Source organism: Hermetia illucens, chromosome 4 (genome assembly GCF_905115235.1).
Source record: "Hermetia illucens chromosome 4, iHerIll2.2.curated.20191125, whole genome shotgun sequence".
Taxonomy (NCBI): Eukaryota; Metazoa; Arthropoda; class Insecta; order Diptera; family Stratiomyidae; genus Hermetia; species Hermetia illucens.
The window spans coordinates 165,534,700-165,552,410 of NC_051852.1; the positions used below are offsets into that span (position 1 = coordinate 165,534,700).

The 17,711-nt window shown below is 42.3% G+C and overlaps 1 protein-coding gene across 3 annotated transcripts in view; it reads right to left on the reverse strand.

The window, feature by feature from the left end:
- Nucleotides 1–14,642: 14,642 nt before the first annotated feature.
- Nucleotides 14,643–17,711, reverse strand: part of LOC119653572 (tudor domain-containing protein 7) — an 83,843-nt gene continuing 80,774 nt past the window's right edge. For all 3 annotated transcript variants that reach the window (XM_038058301.1, XM_038058300.1, XM_038058302.1), the window contains 4 exons: nucleotides 16,096–16,321; nucleotides 15,872–16,020; nucleotides 15,645–15,805; nucleotides 14,643–15,551 (listed from right to left, as the gene is read on the reverse strand). In XM_038058301.1, the coding sequence (XP_037914229.1) occupies nucleotides 15,319–15,551; nucleotides 15,645–15,805; nucleotides 15,872–16,020; nucleotides 16,096–16,321 (769 nt within the window). In that variant the 3' untranslated portion in view covers nucleotides 14,643–15,318. The remainder of the gene's footprint in view (nucleotides 15,552–15,644; nucleotides 15,806–15,871; nucleotides 16,021–16,095; nucleotides 16,322–17,711) is intronic.

Below are 17,711 nucleotides of genomic sequence, written 5' to 3' on the forward strand. Positions count from 1 at the left end.
AAGCCAAGCTTGATCTTTAGTAATGGCCAGGCTAGCCAGGGTGGACATTCTTCCCGGACTACTCGTGGGACCAAGAAATGGACTCAATTATTTTTAAAAAAAAAAAGTAAACAAACCGACGATAGAAGAAGAGTTGGTGACGTCAGGCGCATTATCGAAAGACGAGCTGCTGGCATCCAGCCAGGAGGCAGCAGCCATCAAAAGCACCACACTCGGCACCAGCGTAGCACCGTTGTACTGAAACCAAACGCAGGGACCTCCCGGCGGATGGACTAGTGGTCCCCACCTGGAATCCACTGCCGCCAAGCTGGGTGTAGCGACTACCAGACTAGTACTCCTAACCTGAAACCCTCGACGTCGGGGGATCCCCCAAAAGTGAAAACCGACGAGAACGTCCTCTAGGGTCCTGCTCAAGAACCAGTAACAAAAAGCCATGCATATTCTCAGCAAGATTGGTAAAGAAAAGGAGGCCGGTACTGCCGACGAGCGGGATGAAAAGGATCTTGCTAAATATCAGGGGATTATTGAGAAATATAACAGCAAACGCCTAGCAGACGAGCAGAAGGCGAAGCCCACCGCTCTGAAACACAATCGATCTCAAGATAAGGTCGAACAAAAGCACAAGCGGAACAGAGTGGACAAGAGCTCGGACGCTAAGCAAACAGCAACAACCAACCGACGGGCCGGGCCGAGCTAAACCCTTCAACGACGTAGCCAGGAGCCACTTACGTGTGGCGCTGATGAATGGCAATTCCGCTAACGGGTAGTTATTAAGGAGGGGGAAGCTCAGACACCCTTTTCTGCTCCGTATAAACGGAGAATGCCTAGAGGTACCGGGAAAGGTAGACTATAACGTGCGGTTCAGAATTGCGGTGCCAATGCAAGGCAGACGCTGTGGGGCAGCTCGGAAATCAACAAAAGAGGTGAGTCATTCTTCTATTTTATTATTACTACAAACCTATCGGCAAGTAACAGGCGCAGTACACCAATTTTCCATTTCCCCAGCTCGTAAAACTGTGGGAGGTCCTTGATATCACTGTACTAACCGACAATGGGCTTTTTATGGTGGAGAACTGGAGAGTGTCTGACCAGAGATACTTCTCAGATCACATTTGGATACTCTTCGGTCTGGATCTCGCCGCAGAGGTCTCAAAACCCTTCAGAGACCCCAGGAGAATCGACTAGAGAAAGTTTGGTCAAATAATTAAGAACAGACTGTCCGATGCACAAATCGGCACGACAGACGAACTGGAATCAAAGGTCGGGGCTCTGGAAAAGGCACTCGATACCGCCATTAAAGTCTCGTGCCCTGCTAAGTACAGCAAGAACCGTGCCACCGTGGTAAAATTAGGATCTCTCCAGTCTCAAGAACTGATCAGGGACATCTTCATCATTCAATCTTCAGGCATAGACATTGGCAGCCATATAAGTACTGCCTGACAAATTACAAGTCTTGGTTGAACTATTGTCAGAACATCGAAAGCACGAACGAATCCGTGAGGCTCAGTAAAATTCTGTCTAAAGAACAAAGGAGCCCATCCTTTCTTAAAAGGTCGGAAGGCTCCTGGACGGAATCTTCTGATGAAACCGTGGAGCTGGAACTGAAACTATTCACCACCAAGCAAATGTACCTGAATTCCACCTACCTGAATGAACAAAGGTTGGTTCTTTCCTCCAATGTAAAGTATCTGGGTGTAATCCTGGATCCAAAACTAAATTGGAAATTGGAGACTGAGGGCCTGTATAGCCTTTTAACCTGCAAGAAAACCTTTGCAAAGAAAAGTGGTGTCTGGCCCCTACGGTGCGTCCAATCCGAACGTATGGCTCTATTGTATGGTGGCGGGGTTTGACCAGAAAGTACAATAGAACCAAGCTCAAGAGGATTCAAAGAACAGCATGTGCAGGTGGTACCGAGGTTCTGTAGTCCTCCTCGTAGATGCTCTCAATGTACTCCTGTATTTCCTCTCCCTAGACCTCCACATTAAATACGTTGTAGCGTGCAGTGCCGTCAGACTACGTGAGCCCGGATGCTGGACAGCGAAACCCTACTTCCACAGTAATATCCTAGACGAAGTACCTCCGGAAATCTAGGCATTCCCCACGGACTATGCCACACGAAAGCAAAACTTCACCAGAAACGTTGCCGTGGATTTTCCAACCAAGGCAGACTGGAAGGCCGGCGGCTTGTTGCAAGGTTACGACACAGTATTCTTCACCAATGGATCAAAAATGGTCTGTGGAGTCGGTGTGGTGGTTTTCTCGAATGCACATAGTATATCCGAGTCGTAAAATCTCCCAGGTTTCGTCAGCGTATTCTAAGCGGAAGTACTGGGGATACGGGAAGTCTGTCGATGGCTGGGGCATGATGCAAGCCTCAAGCGTGACATAGCCATGACCGACAGCCAAGCCGATATTAAGACCTTGTACTCAGCGACGGCATCCTTCTGGCTGGTGTGCAGCACGCTCAAGTTCCCCCTGCTGAGTTCCTGATCATAAGAAAATAGAGGGAAATGAGCGGGCTGACGGATTGGCCAGACGGAGCTCTGCTCTTGCAGTCCTTCGACGGGTACAGTCGCTGTCCCGATAGCGACTGTCAAGGGCGAAATTTACTAGCACAACTTAGAAGCCGGAGACCTCAGATGGCGAAGACTCACCAACTGTGTCAAGTCAAGGAGGATTTAGCCCGCCTAGAACAAAACTCGATCACGAAAGTTCCTGTGACAGACGCGTGCAAATGCATACAAAATTACGGTGGTCTGCACGGAGCACTGGCCCATAGGGGACCATACCGCCAGGCTCGGCATACCCTACAATTCGCATTGCCGAAGCTGCGGAGAAGAGGGAGAAACCCTCAGGCACTTTTTTTGCAATTGCCCTGCTCCAGCTAGACCAGGCTACGGATAGAGTAAACCATTCTTTGGGGATCTCAGAGAGATTTCCAGCTGCAGGAAGAGAAAGAGATGTCTTCCTTCATGAACGCTACATGCTTTGCTCTTATAGCAGCAGTCACGGTCTTAGGGAGTTTGCGACATCAAAACGGCGCACCACAGCGCTAATTGGGCTCCTCGGAGCGGTCGCTAATAACTACCTACCTCTAGACAAGAACTGTGAAACTCATGTATATTACGATTAAGAACAATTATTATTATTATTATTATAAGCTCTTGATTTTTCGCAAGAGGGATCCCAAATTGCCTACATACTTCCTCCCAGAGTTCTTGAACCTGGCCTATCCCAATGTCATCTTTGTAACTCACCCTTCCAACTGCTGCAGATCCAGCTTTTGCATGGTGGTTTACCTGAACATCCTAACCATTGATTCCATTAGTCTTCGGAGCTCTTCTCCAATGTCAGAATGTCATTCTAGCCCTCTGACACAGCACTTACCGGTGTCCCGCTGTCTGCCTTGAGCTCTAGAAGATCCAAAACTAGGTAGTCCAAAGGGCAGCCGTTCAGCCTCTATGACCTCCACGATTCTTTCGGGAATCACTAGGCTTTCCACCCTATGTGCCCTCTGAATTATCTTTCCTCCGTTTCTCTCTGCGCAGATTCACAGGAATGATGAACCAGTTACGGCATTGAATTACTTCCAAGGGTCGATCGATAATCTACCCCTTTTGCCCACAACCGTGTGTGAATATCTTTATTCTGAGCTATTAATGGACCCAGAAAATTCCTCGTCTCCATCGCTGCGTCTTTGGAAAGGTAGACTGTCGCCATGTGTGCCCCTGGTATATCATCTCCTGCGCATGTTGACAATTCTTCGATGGTTTGCTGCTCCTCACGAGTATTTGATCCGGAGATAATTTCGGATTAGGATAGCTAACGGCAAGCCTCCCAGCTCCTATCTTCGTCCGTAACCTACCCGGGATTTTTTCCCTTTAGGATTCAGATTTGGGCTTCTTGGAAATATTCCCTACTTTTGCTGGCCCCTGTCTTCTTATCAAGAACCTTAGTTGGAAGCGGTGTTCGCAGTAGAACATTGTTGTGCTTGATTCCACTGCTAGACTTCCCAGCTTCTCAGGACAGATGAACACTGACTGAGTTGTGGCCGAAGTTAGAGAGAGCAAACGTCCTGGAAGTCTTCGATAAAATTGTCGTGTGTGGTGCGGGGCTTATCAGAAACCTGTCAGTCTTTCTTCATTAGTCGTTAGTATCTATACAAACTGTGCAGTAACAGAATAGGTGGTCAAAGGGTAGTATAGGTCCCAGGGCGAACCGTGGATTGGTACCCACGATGGAGCATAAAACTTGGGAAATGCCTGCTGAACCAACACCAACAGCTCTACTACCAAACCCTGTCTCCACCTCCAGGTGGTGACCGCTGGGAGCTCTTTTCTTAACGAAAAGCTGCAGACGGAGAAGGATGAAGGCGAGTCTACCGCGCCTAAAAACGGGACAAATTGTACCAACTGGTCCTCCAGGTTGGGGGTTGGGTAGGGCTGACAAACCTACACGGAAAACAACTTGTTATGAAGCCACAACAGGAGCCTCGGACAGGACGGACTTTAAAACGACGGACCCGATTTGACGATTTGTGCATTTTCTCATGGAACGTGCGCTCCCTGTACAGAGATGAAACTGATGAGCAGCTAGCCGATACCCTGTCCCAATATAGTACTGATATAGCAGCGTTACAAGAGATGCGATGGACAGGGACCGGTTTCCTGGAGAAGAGCCACTACACCATATATTATAGCGGTCATCCAGTAAACCATGTGCTCGGAGTAGGTTTCTTAGTCAGCCAAAAAATGAAACCTGCTGTTATCGGCTTTGAAAACATAAGCGAACGGCTATGCACTCTGCGCTTGCGAGGCAAGTTTAGAAATATAAGCCTCATAAACGTTCACGCCCCTACAGAGGAGACTGCAGAGTCGAAGAAGGATACCTTCTACGAGGCAGTAGAACGAACCCTCGAAGCCTGTCCCAGATATGATATCAAAATCATACTTGGGGATTTTAACAGCTAAGTAGGGAAGGAACACGTATTCAGGCGATACGTTGGCTCCCATAGCTTACACGAAAAAACAAATGATAACGGACTGCGGATTATTCAATTAGCAGTGTCACACGAAATGGTTGTTGGAAGTACCTGGTTTGCGCGGAAAGCGGTCCACAAACATACGTGGGTCTCTCCAGACGGGACCACTTTCAACCAAATTGACCACGTGTTGATCGAACGCCGCCACCTCTCAGACTTGATGAATGTCAGAACATATAGGGGGCCAATATATACTCGGATCACTACCTCGTTGGCATGGTGTTCCGAGCTCGAATAACAATACCATCTAGAATCCCCTCTGACAATCAGGTGAGAGTCAACACTGAAGCCATCCACACCACAACCCTCCGCGACACCTATAAGAGGGAAATGGATGCCGCAACAACTGCAGCCAACAGAGGACCTGAAGATGAAGCATCAACAAATGATCTTCACAATCACCTGAAGAACGTTATCATGGATACGGCCACAAAAATACTTGGCCCCAGCCGCAAACGGAGTCGGAACGGCTGGTTTGACGATGAATGTAAGCTAGCAACGGAACGGAAGAATGCTGCATACCGAGTAATGTTGCATTCTCAAAGAACGCGGGCACGTGCAGAGACTTATCACGAACTCCGTCGAGTGGAGAAGCGACTTCACAGACGGAAAAAGAAAGCCTGAGAGATGTAATGATAAGAGTGTGGAATAGGAGATCAGGCCGATCATCCTGTGTGGCCGATAACGACCTAGAGGGCAGAGCTATCCCAAAAATCTAAACAAATTGGCAAAATTGACCGTGAAGGTCCACCCACAAAGATTGAAGCTCCATCAAAGTGCTCAATCGACACGTTCTTGCACGCCTCTGTGCTAGCCAGGCTCGGGAATGTGGGGGGGGGGTCCTTTGAGCGCTTTGATCCCTCACGCTTCATTACTAAAAACCAACGTGTCTTTTCCGATGCGTGGGTCCGCCCCGGATTTTAAGTTTGACTTTGCAATGAATTTCGCGACGGCCTATCGATGGACAAACAGAACGCGAGCTAAATTGGAAAATAAAAAAAAAAAACCGGCTCGACCGCGCGCGTGGAGCCGTAAGTCTCCGGACCCGAGTCCCGCGATCAAGGAGGAGAAGATCCACGCCGGATCGCCGTCTCGATTGCCGTCTCTTCCGCCTCAGATCCAAGTGGTTCATCAACTTGTGCTCAAGGTATGGGACAGCGAATCAATGCCTGACGATTGGCAACGAGGTATTATCTGTCTCATACATAAAAAGGGAGATATCACACAGTGCAGCAATTATAGAGGTATCACGTTGCTGAGTACCATCGCCTATGATAGCATAGCCAGGATAAAACTGTACCCGGCCATGAGAGAATTCGGTATCCCGACGAAATTAATAAGACTGACTAGGCTGACCCTGACCAGTGTGCCAGATAAAAGCAGCAGGATCACTCTCAAGACCATTCGACATCAACAAGGGTCTACGACAAGGGAGAAAGTGATCCGTAATGCTGACGTAAATGCAAGAGGTACGATCCTCTTCAAGTTCACCCAACTACTGGCCTATGCTGACGATATCGACATCATGGGATGCACGCCCCGAGACGTACAAACTGCCTTCATCCAGATCGAGCAGGCAGTAATTGGCGCGAGATCTTGGGCTGCACATCAATGAAGGCAAGACAAAATATATGGTGGCAGCGTCAGCACCGAAAACGAATCAACCAACAACATCAAACCTCACTGGTCAAACACAAACACGAAGAAGAATAAGGATAGGAGAATTCAACTTTGAGACCGTTGACAATTTCTCCTATCTAGAGTCGCAATTCACAACCGATAACAACTACGATGATGAAATCCGCGCACGGTTGTTGTCAGCCAACAGAGCCTATTTCAGCTGACAAAGACTGTTCCGCTCGAAACGTCTCACCATAGGGTCAAAGCTGAATGAATGAAATGATCTTGCCAGTCCTCAAGTATTCCTCAGAGACTTGGCTTCTTAGCAAGAAAAATTGCGAACTCTTGGCCGCGTTCGAGAGAAGAATCCTCCGAACAATTTTTGGCCCTCTACATGAAGATGGACGATTCCGTAGCCTACACAATGACGAAATCTATTAGCGATACCATGACCGTCCGGTTGTGGATAAAATCCGGCTCAATAGGTTACGCTGGGCGGGTCACTTAATCCGTATGGATGAGGATGATCCCACCCGGAAAGTCTATAAGGGCAATATCTATGGTAGAAAAAGAAGACGAGGCAGACCCTGCTTAAGATGGAGCGATGGCGTAGGTCAGGACGCCAGACAGCTTTTAGGGATATCGAATTGGTGGACCTCGGCGCAAAATCGGGATGTCTGGAGTTCCTTATTAAGGCAGGCCTAGACCGGATACCGGTTGTTGCGCCGTTGATGATGATGATGATGTGCTTGATTCCACTGCTAGACTTCCCAGCTTCTCAGGACAGATGAACACTGACTGAGTTGTGGCCGAAGTTAGAGAGAGCAAACGTCCTGGAAGTCCTCGATAAAATTGTCGTGTGTGGTGCGGGGCTTATCAGAAACCTGTCAGTCTTTCTTCACTAGTCGTTAGTATCTATACAAACTGTGCAGTAACAGAATAGATTCGAAATACACATGTGGCTAGCCCACGAATTTCTATCCTTTTTCATCGCGACAAATGCATTTTTTATCCCCAGCGAAATGGAAGAGAAGAGGCAATGATCATAACTCAAAGAATTTCATCACTAAATTCATATGTGCTGTAATGATAGGAGTGGAAATAGGAGATCAGGTCGATCATCCTGAGTGGCCGACAACGACCTAGAGGGCAGAGCTATCCCATGAATCTAAACAAATTGGCTAAGTTGACCGTGAAGGTCCCCCCACAAAGATTGAAGCTCCATCAAAGTGCTCGGTCGACACGTTCTTGCACGCCTCTGTGCTAGCCAGGCTCGAGAATGTGGGGGGGTCCTTTGAGCGCTTTGATCCCTCACGCTTCATTACTACAAAATAACGTGTCTATTCCGATGCGTGGGTCCGCACCGGATTCTAAAATGGACGTTAATTAGGATTTTGCGACGGCCTATCGAATGATAAACAAAACGCGAACTAAATTGGAAAATAGAAAGGAAAAGAAAAGAAAAAAAACGGCTCGACCGCACGCATGGAGCCGTAAGTCTCCGGACCCGAGTGCCGCGATCAAGGAGGGGAAGATCCACGACGGATCACCGTCTAAATTATTGTCTCTTCCGCCTCAGATATTGTATGAGGCGCGGCCTTTGAGGTTCCCACCCTTCCTCGACATCCTCAGGCCAGTTATTCATTTTGAGGATGTCCCTTTATAGAAATTCCGCGGGAGAAAGGAGGATACGAAAGCGAGGAAGTCCTCAAACTACGATTAGACTATTCACGCATCATTGTTCATTGTTCCAGCAAATTTCATAACATTAATTATAACAAAAAAAAATGAAAATAAAAATAAACAATATGAAAAATTCAAAGAAAGAAAATAATAAAAAAAAGAAAAAAAAAAGAAAATAAAAAAAAATAAAAACAATGACTCACCTAGGTCGTCACTCCGAGCTCGGATTGATGCTGGTTTACTTTGTTCAAAGTTGCTTACTCTCTATTTTTAAGTAATGGCTTAAATACAAGAATTAGAAATTAATGATCAATTTCTGCTTCATCTTCATTTGCTTCTGTATAAAAAAAACCAAGTCTCTTCTCTAAATATAGTTATGAACATTTTTATTTCAATATAAGAACTACCTAAAGCCGTAATTTTCACTCTTGTTCCGCAATAAAATGATACTACTTCCACACACCTACATTCAGATACTAAGTTTCGAAATACTAAACCAACTAAAAATTGAAATAAACTAAATGGTGTCGAAAAAATCCTATATTCTAATCCAGCTGGATAAAAATAAAACTACTTTTTCTCGATGAAAACCAGCAAACGTGTCAGCATCGTTGTAATACAAGGAATCTGCTTCTGTTGATGCATCATCTGGCAATCGGGCGTATTCGGTTGAAAATCTAATGCAACCCTTTGACAGACAAACGTTAGTAGTTTAAGGATATCATACTTTGTGCCGTTACGATCAAGTTCATGACAAAAAGACTGAATAAACCATAAGCCCATCAGTTTCAGTTGTATGTTTCGACAATAGAACACCACCATCTAGCTGATCACCCTGGCATGCTGGTAAAAAAATAGTTTTGGTTTACCAGCTAATGTTGGGCAGTGATTTGCTGTGAAATGTTGCCATAAGGAATCCAGTTTATATTGTATTGTTTAAATTGTGTGTTATATTGTGTGAGAGAATTGTTATAAGTAAACAATCATTATCGATGTGGTCCATACGTGCCACGAAATCTTCTGATGATTGCCACACTTTTTAATAACTGTTTTTTCCCTGGTTCGTTTAATGTCTCGTTTAAAAATTCTAGCAATTTTGTGAACGTATGGAGATCTTTATATTTACCATCGAAAGTTAGTATTACTTTGACGGCGGTTGTAATATCGAAGTCACTCATATTTGATTCTATTAATTGTATTTCAAAAAGTTCTTTAAAAGTATTGCACGCTTGTTTAAAAGATGTCGATAAGCTCAAGGTTTTACTATCAGTAGTGTTCTGGATTATGCTCGAGGCTTGAGCCTTTATCTGTTCTAAGTTTTGCAATTTTGAAAGGACAGTGTCACGTTTGTAACCTCTACCCGCACTTTTTTTTGCGTTTGATATATCTCTTTGTAAATTACTCAATAATCCTTTTAGAGTCTCTAAATCGCCCATGAAAAATTATTTTTGTGAATAATATGTTGTATTGAACGTTATTTATTGTGAAAGAAAAGTTAAATTTTAAAAAAAATTGTTCTGTGGTTATACATTATTTCTATTAACTACCTTCCTAACGTAATTCGAATGGTGCCTATTATATAAATATGCGAAAAAAAAATTATGATGACGAAACATCCTGATGTCGTGATTGTGAACGTATCGCTAGCCTGTAGTACTCTGCTTTTTCCTTTCTTAATTTCTGCCGTTCACCTCCTCTTGTCTTCTTAAATTTTTGTCGATGTCGCTCCTCTGCTTCTTTCTTCGCTTCAGTTCGCGCCTTTAGCTCCGGAATTGTTAATTTCTTCGGTCCTATATGTTTTGATTCATCCTTCGGGGTCGCTACATATGGTGGTGGTGCTGTCCCTTGCTGTTTGATACTTTCTGGCTTGTATTCCTCTGCTATCTTGATCATCCGATTGAATATACGGTCGACTTCTTTTTGAAAGTCGTCTTCGATTAATATGTTGATGGTGTCGTCCATGATATGGAATTACCAACTTCTTTTTGGTCCATAATAGGCAGGATCGCCATGTAGGGAAGTGAAGTCGACATCTTGAAATTATCCTTTTTTCGAGGATTCCTAACTCCGCAACAATCTGCGGAAGCTACAATCAGCAGCAGTCTGCCGTTGGTCTAATCGATACAGGAAGAGCTTAGGATAGATATCACTGTATAGCAATTATCCATCTTTATTGAAAGCAACTAATCAAGTCTCCCCAGCCTTGGGGCTCTAGTTCTTTAAATACAATTCTTACTTACATTCTAACATATGTAAATTCCTTATTTTCTATGCGCTTACATTTTCTAACCAATCAAATTCCTTTAATTTCTTACTTGCAATTTTCTTGACAAAAAATTGTTCTGTACATAACAATATTTCTCTACTATGATTGTGACGTCATAACTTTCTCTTTCTTTCAATTTACAAATCTAGAAGCATACGGGTCGTGCTGGTCATATGCCTGTATGCATTTCTTATGCATAGTCATGTAGCTATGTAGATGGGTGACGTATGCACGGCATGTTGTGACTCAAGTGGGTCTTATTTCATGTGTTTTGTTCGGCGGTAGATACAAAGTGAACTCTAGTGACTTATGAGGAAATATGGGTCAGCTAATGACTGATTGCTATTGTTTGCGTAACTTTAATTGAAAATGTGTGTGAGGTCGGGTAAGTAGTCTTTTGGGTTTCGTATTATTAATGAATTAAATTTATCGTTTGGAATGATATCACTACATATTTTGTCATAAATGTCAAGTTAACAGACACAGCTCGCTTAGCTGAGGGTACTAATGTACCCACTAATATGGCAAGCTTTGTAAAATTGTTAAAACAAAAATTTGTAAGCTCGAACACAATCCAGAGCATCCAAACAACACTGAATTCAGTATCCCAGAACAAATCTTCAGTGACTAATTATCGGAACAAAATACTACACCTTACAAGTGAGTTGAGTCATCTACAAGTTGCCAAATTGGGTGAACTTACAACTTACAACTTTCCTTACCGGATTAAACCCTGAGATAAGAGATACCGTTTTCTCTTCAAGACTGAAAGACATGACTGAAGCCGCAAATTACGCATTAGAGTTAGAGAAACGAGATTCAGGAAATCGGGCTAGTGTTTTTCAAGGGAATAGTCCAGGTAGAAATTTTCAAAACAGAAATACAAACCGCGGAAATTTCCATTCTTCAAATAACTCATTTAACAATAGAATAGACTATCGACCCAATAATAGCTACAGATCTAATAACTATAATCAACAACCGTGGCGGAATCGTGACCAAAGTTTCAGCGCTAGACATAACAGCAATACCCAAAGTAGACCCAGTAATCGTGGTAGGAATAGAGGTAATTTCAACCAGAATCGCAATAACCCCAGAGATAATAGGAACAACTACAGAGTAAATATTATATAATTCAGAACCAGGGAAACGGGACACCCTCCGGCGAGGAACAAGATTAGAAAATAAAGATAGAATCCTTACCGAAAACCATGTATACAACTTATCGAACAATAATTCAATTTCGAGTTATATAAAACTTTATTGCAAGGATTTGGGCCAAGATTTAACTTTTCTAATAGATACAGGGGCAGATATTTCGCTATGCAAAAAACTAACAATTAGTTCAGACAGAATAGATGATAAAGAAAAATGCAAGTTAAATGGCATCACTAAAGAGTCAGTAGAATCTTCGGGCACCACAGAACTTACTTTACGTATAGGTGAAAAATTTGTTAGAAATAGATTTCATATAGTAGGAGATAACTTTCCAATAAAAACAGATGGAATAATAGGGCGAGATATTTTAGAGAAATGCATATGTCGGATAGATTTCGAAACTTATACCATAACCTTCAGTACGAAATATGACGAGGTAACAATTCCTATGAACACCAAACCGTTAACAAGTTCTTACGTTAACATAGCAGCTAGAGCTGAGGTAATAATACCAATAGATCTGGTAAGAGAAGAAGACAGTTTGATTCTAAGTAAGGAAATTCGGAGAGGCGTTTTTGTAGGCAACACCATAATTCCAGCCAAAGGTGTTTGTCACGTAAAAATACTAAATAAAAAAGATAAACCGGTAAAACTCAAACATTTCGATGCTGAGATAAAACCACTAAAGGACTATCGAATATTAGAAGCAACATCACAAGGTCCAGACCGTTTACAGAGACTTTTAGATGGGATAAGAACAGACGTGAAAGATAAGAAAGCGAGGGATAGTCTTATGAAGATCATATAATAGCAGAATATCAGGATGTTTTTCACCTTGAAGGAGAAAAACTTACCGTAAATAATTTTTATAAACAAAAAATTGCAACTACGGATGATGTGCCAGTATACACAAAAAGCTATAAATTACCACACGCACAGCTTAATGATATTGAAGAACAGGTCAAACAATTATCCGATAGTAACATTATCGAACCTTCGGTAAGCCCATACAACTCTCCATTATTAATTGTACCAAAAAAGGGCACTGATGACAAAAAACACTGGAGACTAGTAGTAGATTATCGCAGATTGAACAAAAAAAATCGTAAGCGATAAATTTCCGTTAACAAGGCTAGAGGATGTATTAGACAAGATAGGTAGGGCCAAATACTTTTCAACTTTGGATATGACGAGTTCATTCCACCAAATAGAATTGGAAAAAAGTTCTAGACCACTCACCGCATTTTCAACAGGTACAGGTCATTTTCAGTTTAAACGTCTACCTTTCGGCCTCAAAATTTCATCAAATAGCTTTCAACGAATGTTAACGATAGCACTAACTGGGTTAGGATCAGAAGCTTTTCTTTATGTTGACGACATTATATTATAGTTTTCGGATGTAGTATCAATCATCATAATGAAAATCTAATAAAAGTTCTACAGAGGTTACGCAAATACAACCTGAAGTTGAACGCCAGCAAATGCCAGTTTTTAAAATCAGAAGTCGTATACTTAGGGCACCTTATCACGGACAAAGGGATACGAACCGATCCTACAAAAAACGAAACCATTCGAAATTATCCCATACCCAAGAACGCAGATGAAGTGCGTAGATTCGTTGCATTCTGCAATTACTACAGACGCTTCATCCCGGACTTCGCGGGAATAGCGAAAGAACTAAATGCTCTCTTAAAAAAAGAATGCTACTTTTACCTGGACAGGGGCATGTCAGACTGCTTTCAATACATTGAAGCAGAAGCTTATCCAACCACCGATACTGCAATACCCAGATTTCAACAGACCCTTTATATTAACTACAGACGCATCAAATTATGCATTGGGCGCTGTACTTTCGCAGGGCGAAATAGGCAATGACTTACCAATTTCTTATGCCAGTAAGTCTTTGCGAAAACATGACCTAAACAAACCTGTTATCGAGAAAGAGTTACTTGCCATACATTGGGGTATCAACTTTTTCCGACCATACCTGTACGGTAGGAAATTTATTGTAGTAACTGACCACAGACCGTTAGTATCACTCTTTTCACACAAAAATCCATCTTCCAAACTGACGAGAATCAGATTAGACCTTTCAGATTACGACTTTGACATTGTTTTCAAGCAGGGGAAAATGAACACAAATGCAGACGCACTCTCAAGAATTGAATTAAACTCAGACATATTGAAGAAGATGACTCCAGTAGAGAATGAGACTACTGTAAAGAAAACTTTGGCGACTACAAGGGGTATGTCAGCTAAGAGAAAGCTTGACAATATTGTAAAAAACGTGCACGAGGACGCAAAAGCAGATCATCCTAAGAAGCCTGATCAACTTCATATTTGGGATTGTTCTTCGATATCAGACGTCAGAGATATATTAAAATTGAAATTCATTTTGAATGAATCAAGTAAGAATAAAATTATGCGCACCACAGAGGGAATAAGTGTATATTGTAGCAAATAAAACTAATAAGAAATCCGTTTCAATTAGTGACAAACTACATTCAACAACACTTTCCACAGATACCAAATCGGTTAATAATAGCGATAATTCTGATATGATGTACGCATCTATCATGAAGAAGTTATTGATAACAGCGGTTAAATGGAAAATTCACAAGCTAGCACTTTCGAACACAGATGATATTTTCCAGGTACTAGGTCTCTTGTCAAGATCAATTCGCCCGAATGCATTCAATAATGTGCAATCTGCGGCGAACATTAAGGCAATTGCACACTATTAAATGCATTGTTTAAGCAAATTAATTAAGAAAGAGCCGAATGAGATTCCGCTCCCGTCGCGAAGCCGCGGTCACTACAGTGCCCTATAAATCCTCCAGTTAATTTACTCCTTTTCATCTAAAGAAACAAATCTTTTCCAAATCGTGAACATAATCTTTTTATTTCAACGAAAACAATACACTTCGATATATTAAAAATGAGATAAATATATTGTTTGCATATAATTTATCATATTTTGTAATTTAATTTTTCAATTAGATAAACGTAACATGAACCGTAAGAAATTGCTTCAATTAAATAATTTACTCAGAGTGGCGTAAAAAACGAGTACACATATCTCACTGTACTGAGATTATTAATATCTTTATATAAAAATACAATAAATAACGGTGATATTGGTATTGAAATTAAAGTTAATATCATGAAGATTTATTGGAAAAACGAGGATCTGCTTTGCGTTCGTGATTAATCTAATGGAATGATAACAATTCAATACTAAATCGTTAGGAAATTTTTGAAAGTAAAACCATCTCCAAAATTGTCAAAAGAAAATCTAAACCGAGAGCCAATTAAAAGGAAGAACGTGCACACTCCTCAGTTTCCCGTTTTATGTGTGTTTTTTTTTTGATTATTTTGAAACAAATGATGGAACACGCTAAAAAAATGTATGCAAACGATTACGACAATATTAAGATAATAAGTATGGATCTTCTTCCGTATAAAATGTATCTTGAATTAACGTAGCAAACAACATGATAGTAAAAAAATATAAATGTAGTCATTAATTGCTTTTGCTTTTGCTTTTATTTTACTCAGTTTCAATATCAGCTATAGCACGGTCCTCATTGATAAGGATCTCGTGTACGTATATGTCTTCGTCGGTTTGAACATCGATCAGTTCCAGTTCGAGAACTTTAGAATTTGGGACAACAACATCATTCGATATTCTGCGAATGATTGAGGCAAAACGTTGTCCCACCGTCAGTTCACGGAAACGCATGCAATCGTTTACGGTCCAGTCACAATGCTTTGGCTTAACTCCTGGAGAAAGAATCATAGATAAAAAAAAAGATATTAGTTAGATTCGGTCTAAAATGTTACTGTGGCTGATGCACTATTAAGTTGCTTACTCACCATACAATTTAGCCATAATAGCTTGCTTTGGCAAGGTACGAAATTTAGCAGGTAAAGTTTTCAGTTTGTCATTGCTTAAAACAGCAAAGTCACCAAAATCACAAAAGGAGACAAGAAACTGTACCATCGAAGAGTTATTGAAAATATTCTCAACAGTGACACTATAAAGATGGGAAACAGATAATTAATCGAATCATATTCATATCTTACTGAAAATCGAAACGCACCGATGATAGATTCCATCCTCATTGAGAGCAGCGTAGGCTTGTCCAATCTCGACCATGTCGTTCGGTATAAACTCTTCATTGTTCAAGCAATATTCTTGCAATGATTTCATTAGTTCAGATAGTTTCGGACCCTCCGAATATGGCTGAACCTTGTTATGGGAAAAACAAAACCAAATTTAGAACTGTTACGGACCAGAAACCCCCAAAAGCTTTTAAATACTTACCACGAAATTTCCTGGATTGGATGCCATTGATACAAAAACATTGAAATCCTCTCCAATTGGCGGAATGCACGTTGGATCACTCAATTTTTGTAGTTCACTTTTAAGTGGTGATGCCGGAACCGTTATCGATGATTTAACATTACTACTGTGATTCGATGCAGCCGAATTACAGCGACTTTCATCCGATCCAGCACCACTCTGGGTGTCAGGCTGTTGATCAGCAGCGCTGAATTTGATAAAAAAAAAGGAGGAAACATTCGTTTTTACTTAAACGGCTCAAGGGGTTTTATGATTATCTTCGAGATACAATGAACATGTGTTAGTTAATTTTCTATTTCTACTTTTAATGTATGTACGTCTCCTGTTCATAATTTTCGTAAAATCCCCCCCCCCATCCTTAGTCTCTTTTTCGCATTAACATTTTTCTCACTTGAAGAAGCTGCAGCAGAGCTTCGTTATCATCTTAATGCTGCACAGGTGATAAATCTACACGGCGGAACACGAGAGCCCTAGGGGTTTTACAGGAGTACCTGTCTCGGGGACTTAATCCCACGATCTTCTTAATACAGGGATTGATTTTCTGACTACAATCAGAACCCCGCTATGACAAGCAACAACGGTACCAGTCCACACCGAGTGCATGGTTCAGCATTCATACTAGTGGATGCAAGACCTACCAGAATCTCTACCGAACTAAGGAGTACGGCACCCGTGTTTGAAGCGCAACACCACGCTGAGACCCGAAAGTATCTGTTCGCTTGAACCCAACCACAACCCACATGAAGCTCATACTAAGGGGCCAACCGCAAACAACCAAGCTGAACGCACATACGACAGGAATTCTCCTGAAGTATGTGAGTCCAGGGGCTATCCCGGTTCCCATGGTACCAGTGTACCCTTGGTAAAATTTCGTGACTATTGTCACTTCAGATGAGTCCCCGTGCAGACTCGGGTCGCTCTAATTAGGCCTTTGGAGCATTCGCCTACTGCATCACGGCCGGCAAATCAAAATGAGTGCGGCGCCTCCCGGTGCCACCACTATGGAGGTTCTCCTCGGCCACTTGGTTTTAATTCAGTCGACAGGATTGTCGCCCCGTCTTCCTCCCCGCCACCTCTGGGCACCACACAGCGGGACAGCACAAAGATGAACACATACATCCATGACCATGCGGGATTCGTGCCCAGGGCAACGAAGTTGTGAAACTGTCGCACAGACAACCAGCCATTCCACAGTCAAGTGTGGTGTGTCCAGCAGTCCAAAATTGATATTACGAGTACCTTTGGCGCAAACTTCCTATCCAGTTTTGGGCAAAATACCAAAGGTTAATTTCAGACTATTCATCATCATCAACGGCGCAACAAGCGGTATCCGGTCTAGGCCTGCCTTAATAAGGAACTCCGTTGATGATGTTAAATAGTCTCGAAAGTAATCCTGCTGCTTTTATCTGGCCTCGCATATGATCAGGGTTAACCTAATCAGTCCTATCAATTTCTCCGGGATACCGAATTCTCCCATGGCCGCGCACAGTCGATAAAAAGAAGATGCAACTGATGGCCATATTCCAGTAGTTTTCCCATCACTTGCCGTAGAGATAAAATCTGATCTGTTGCCGATT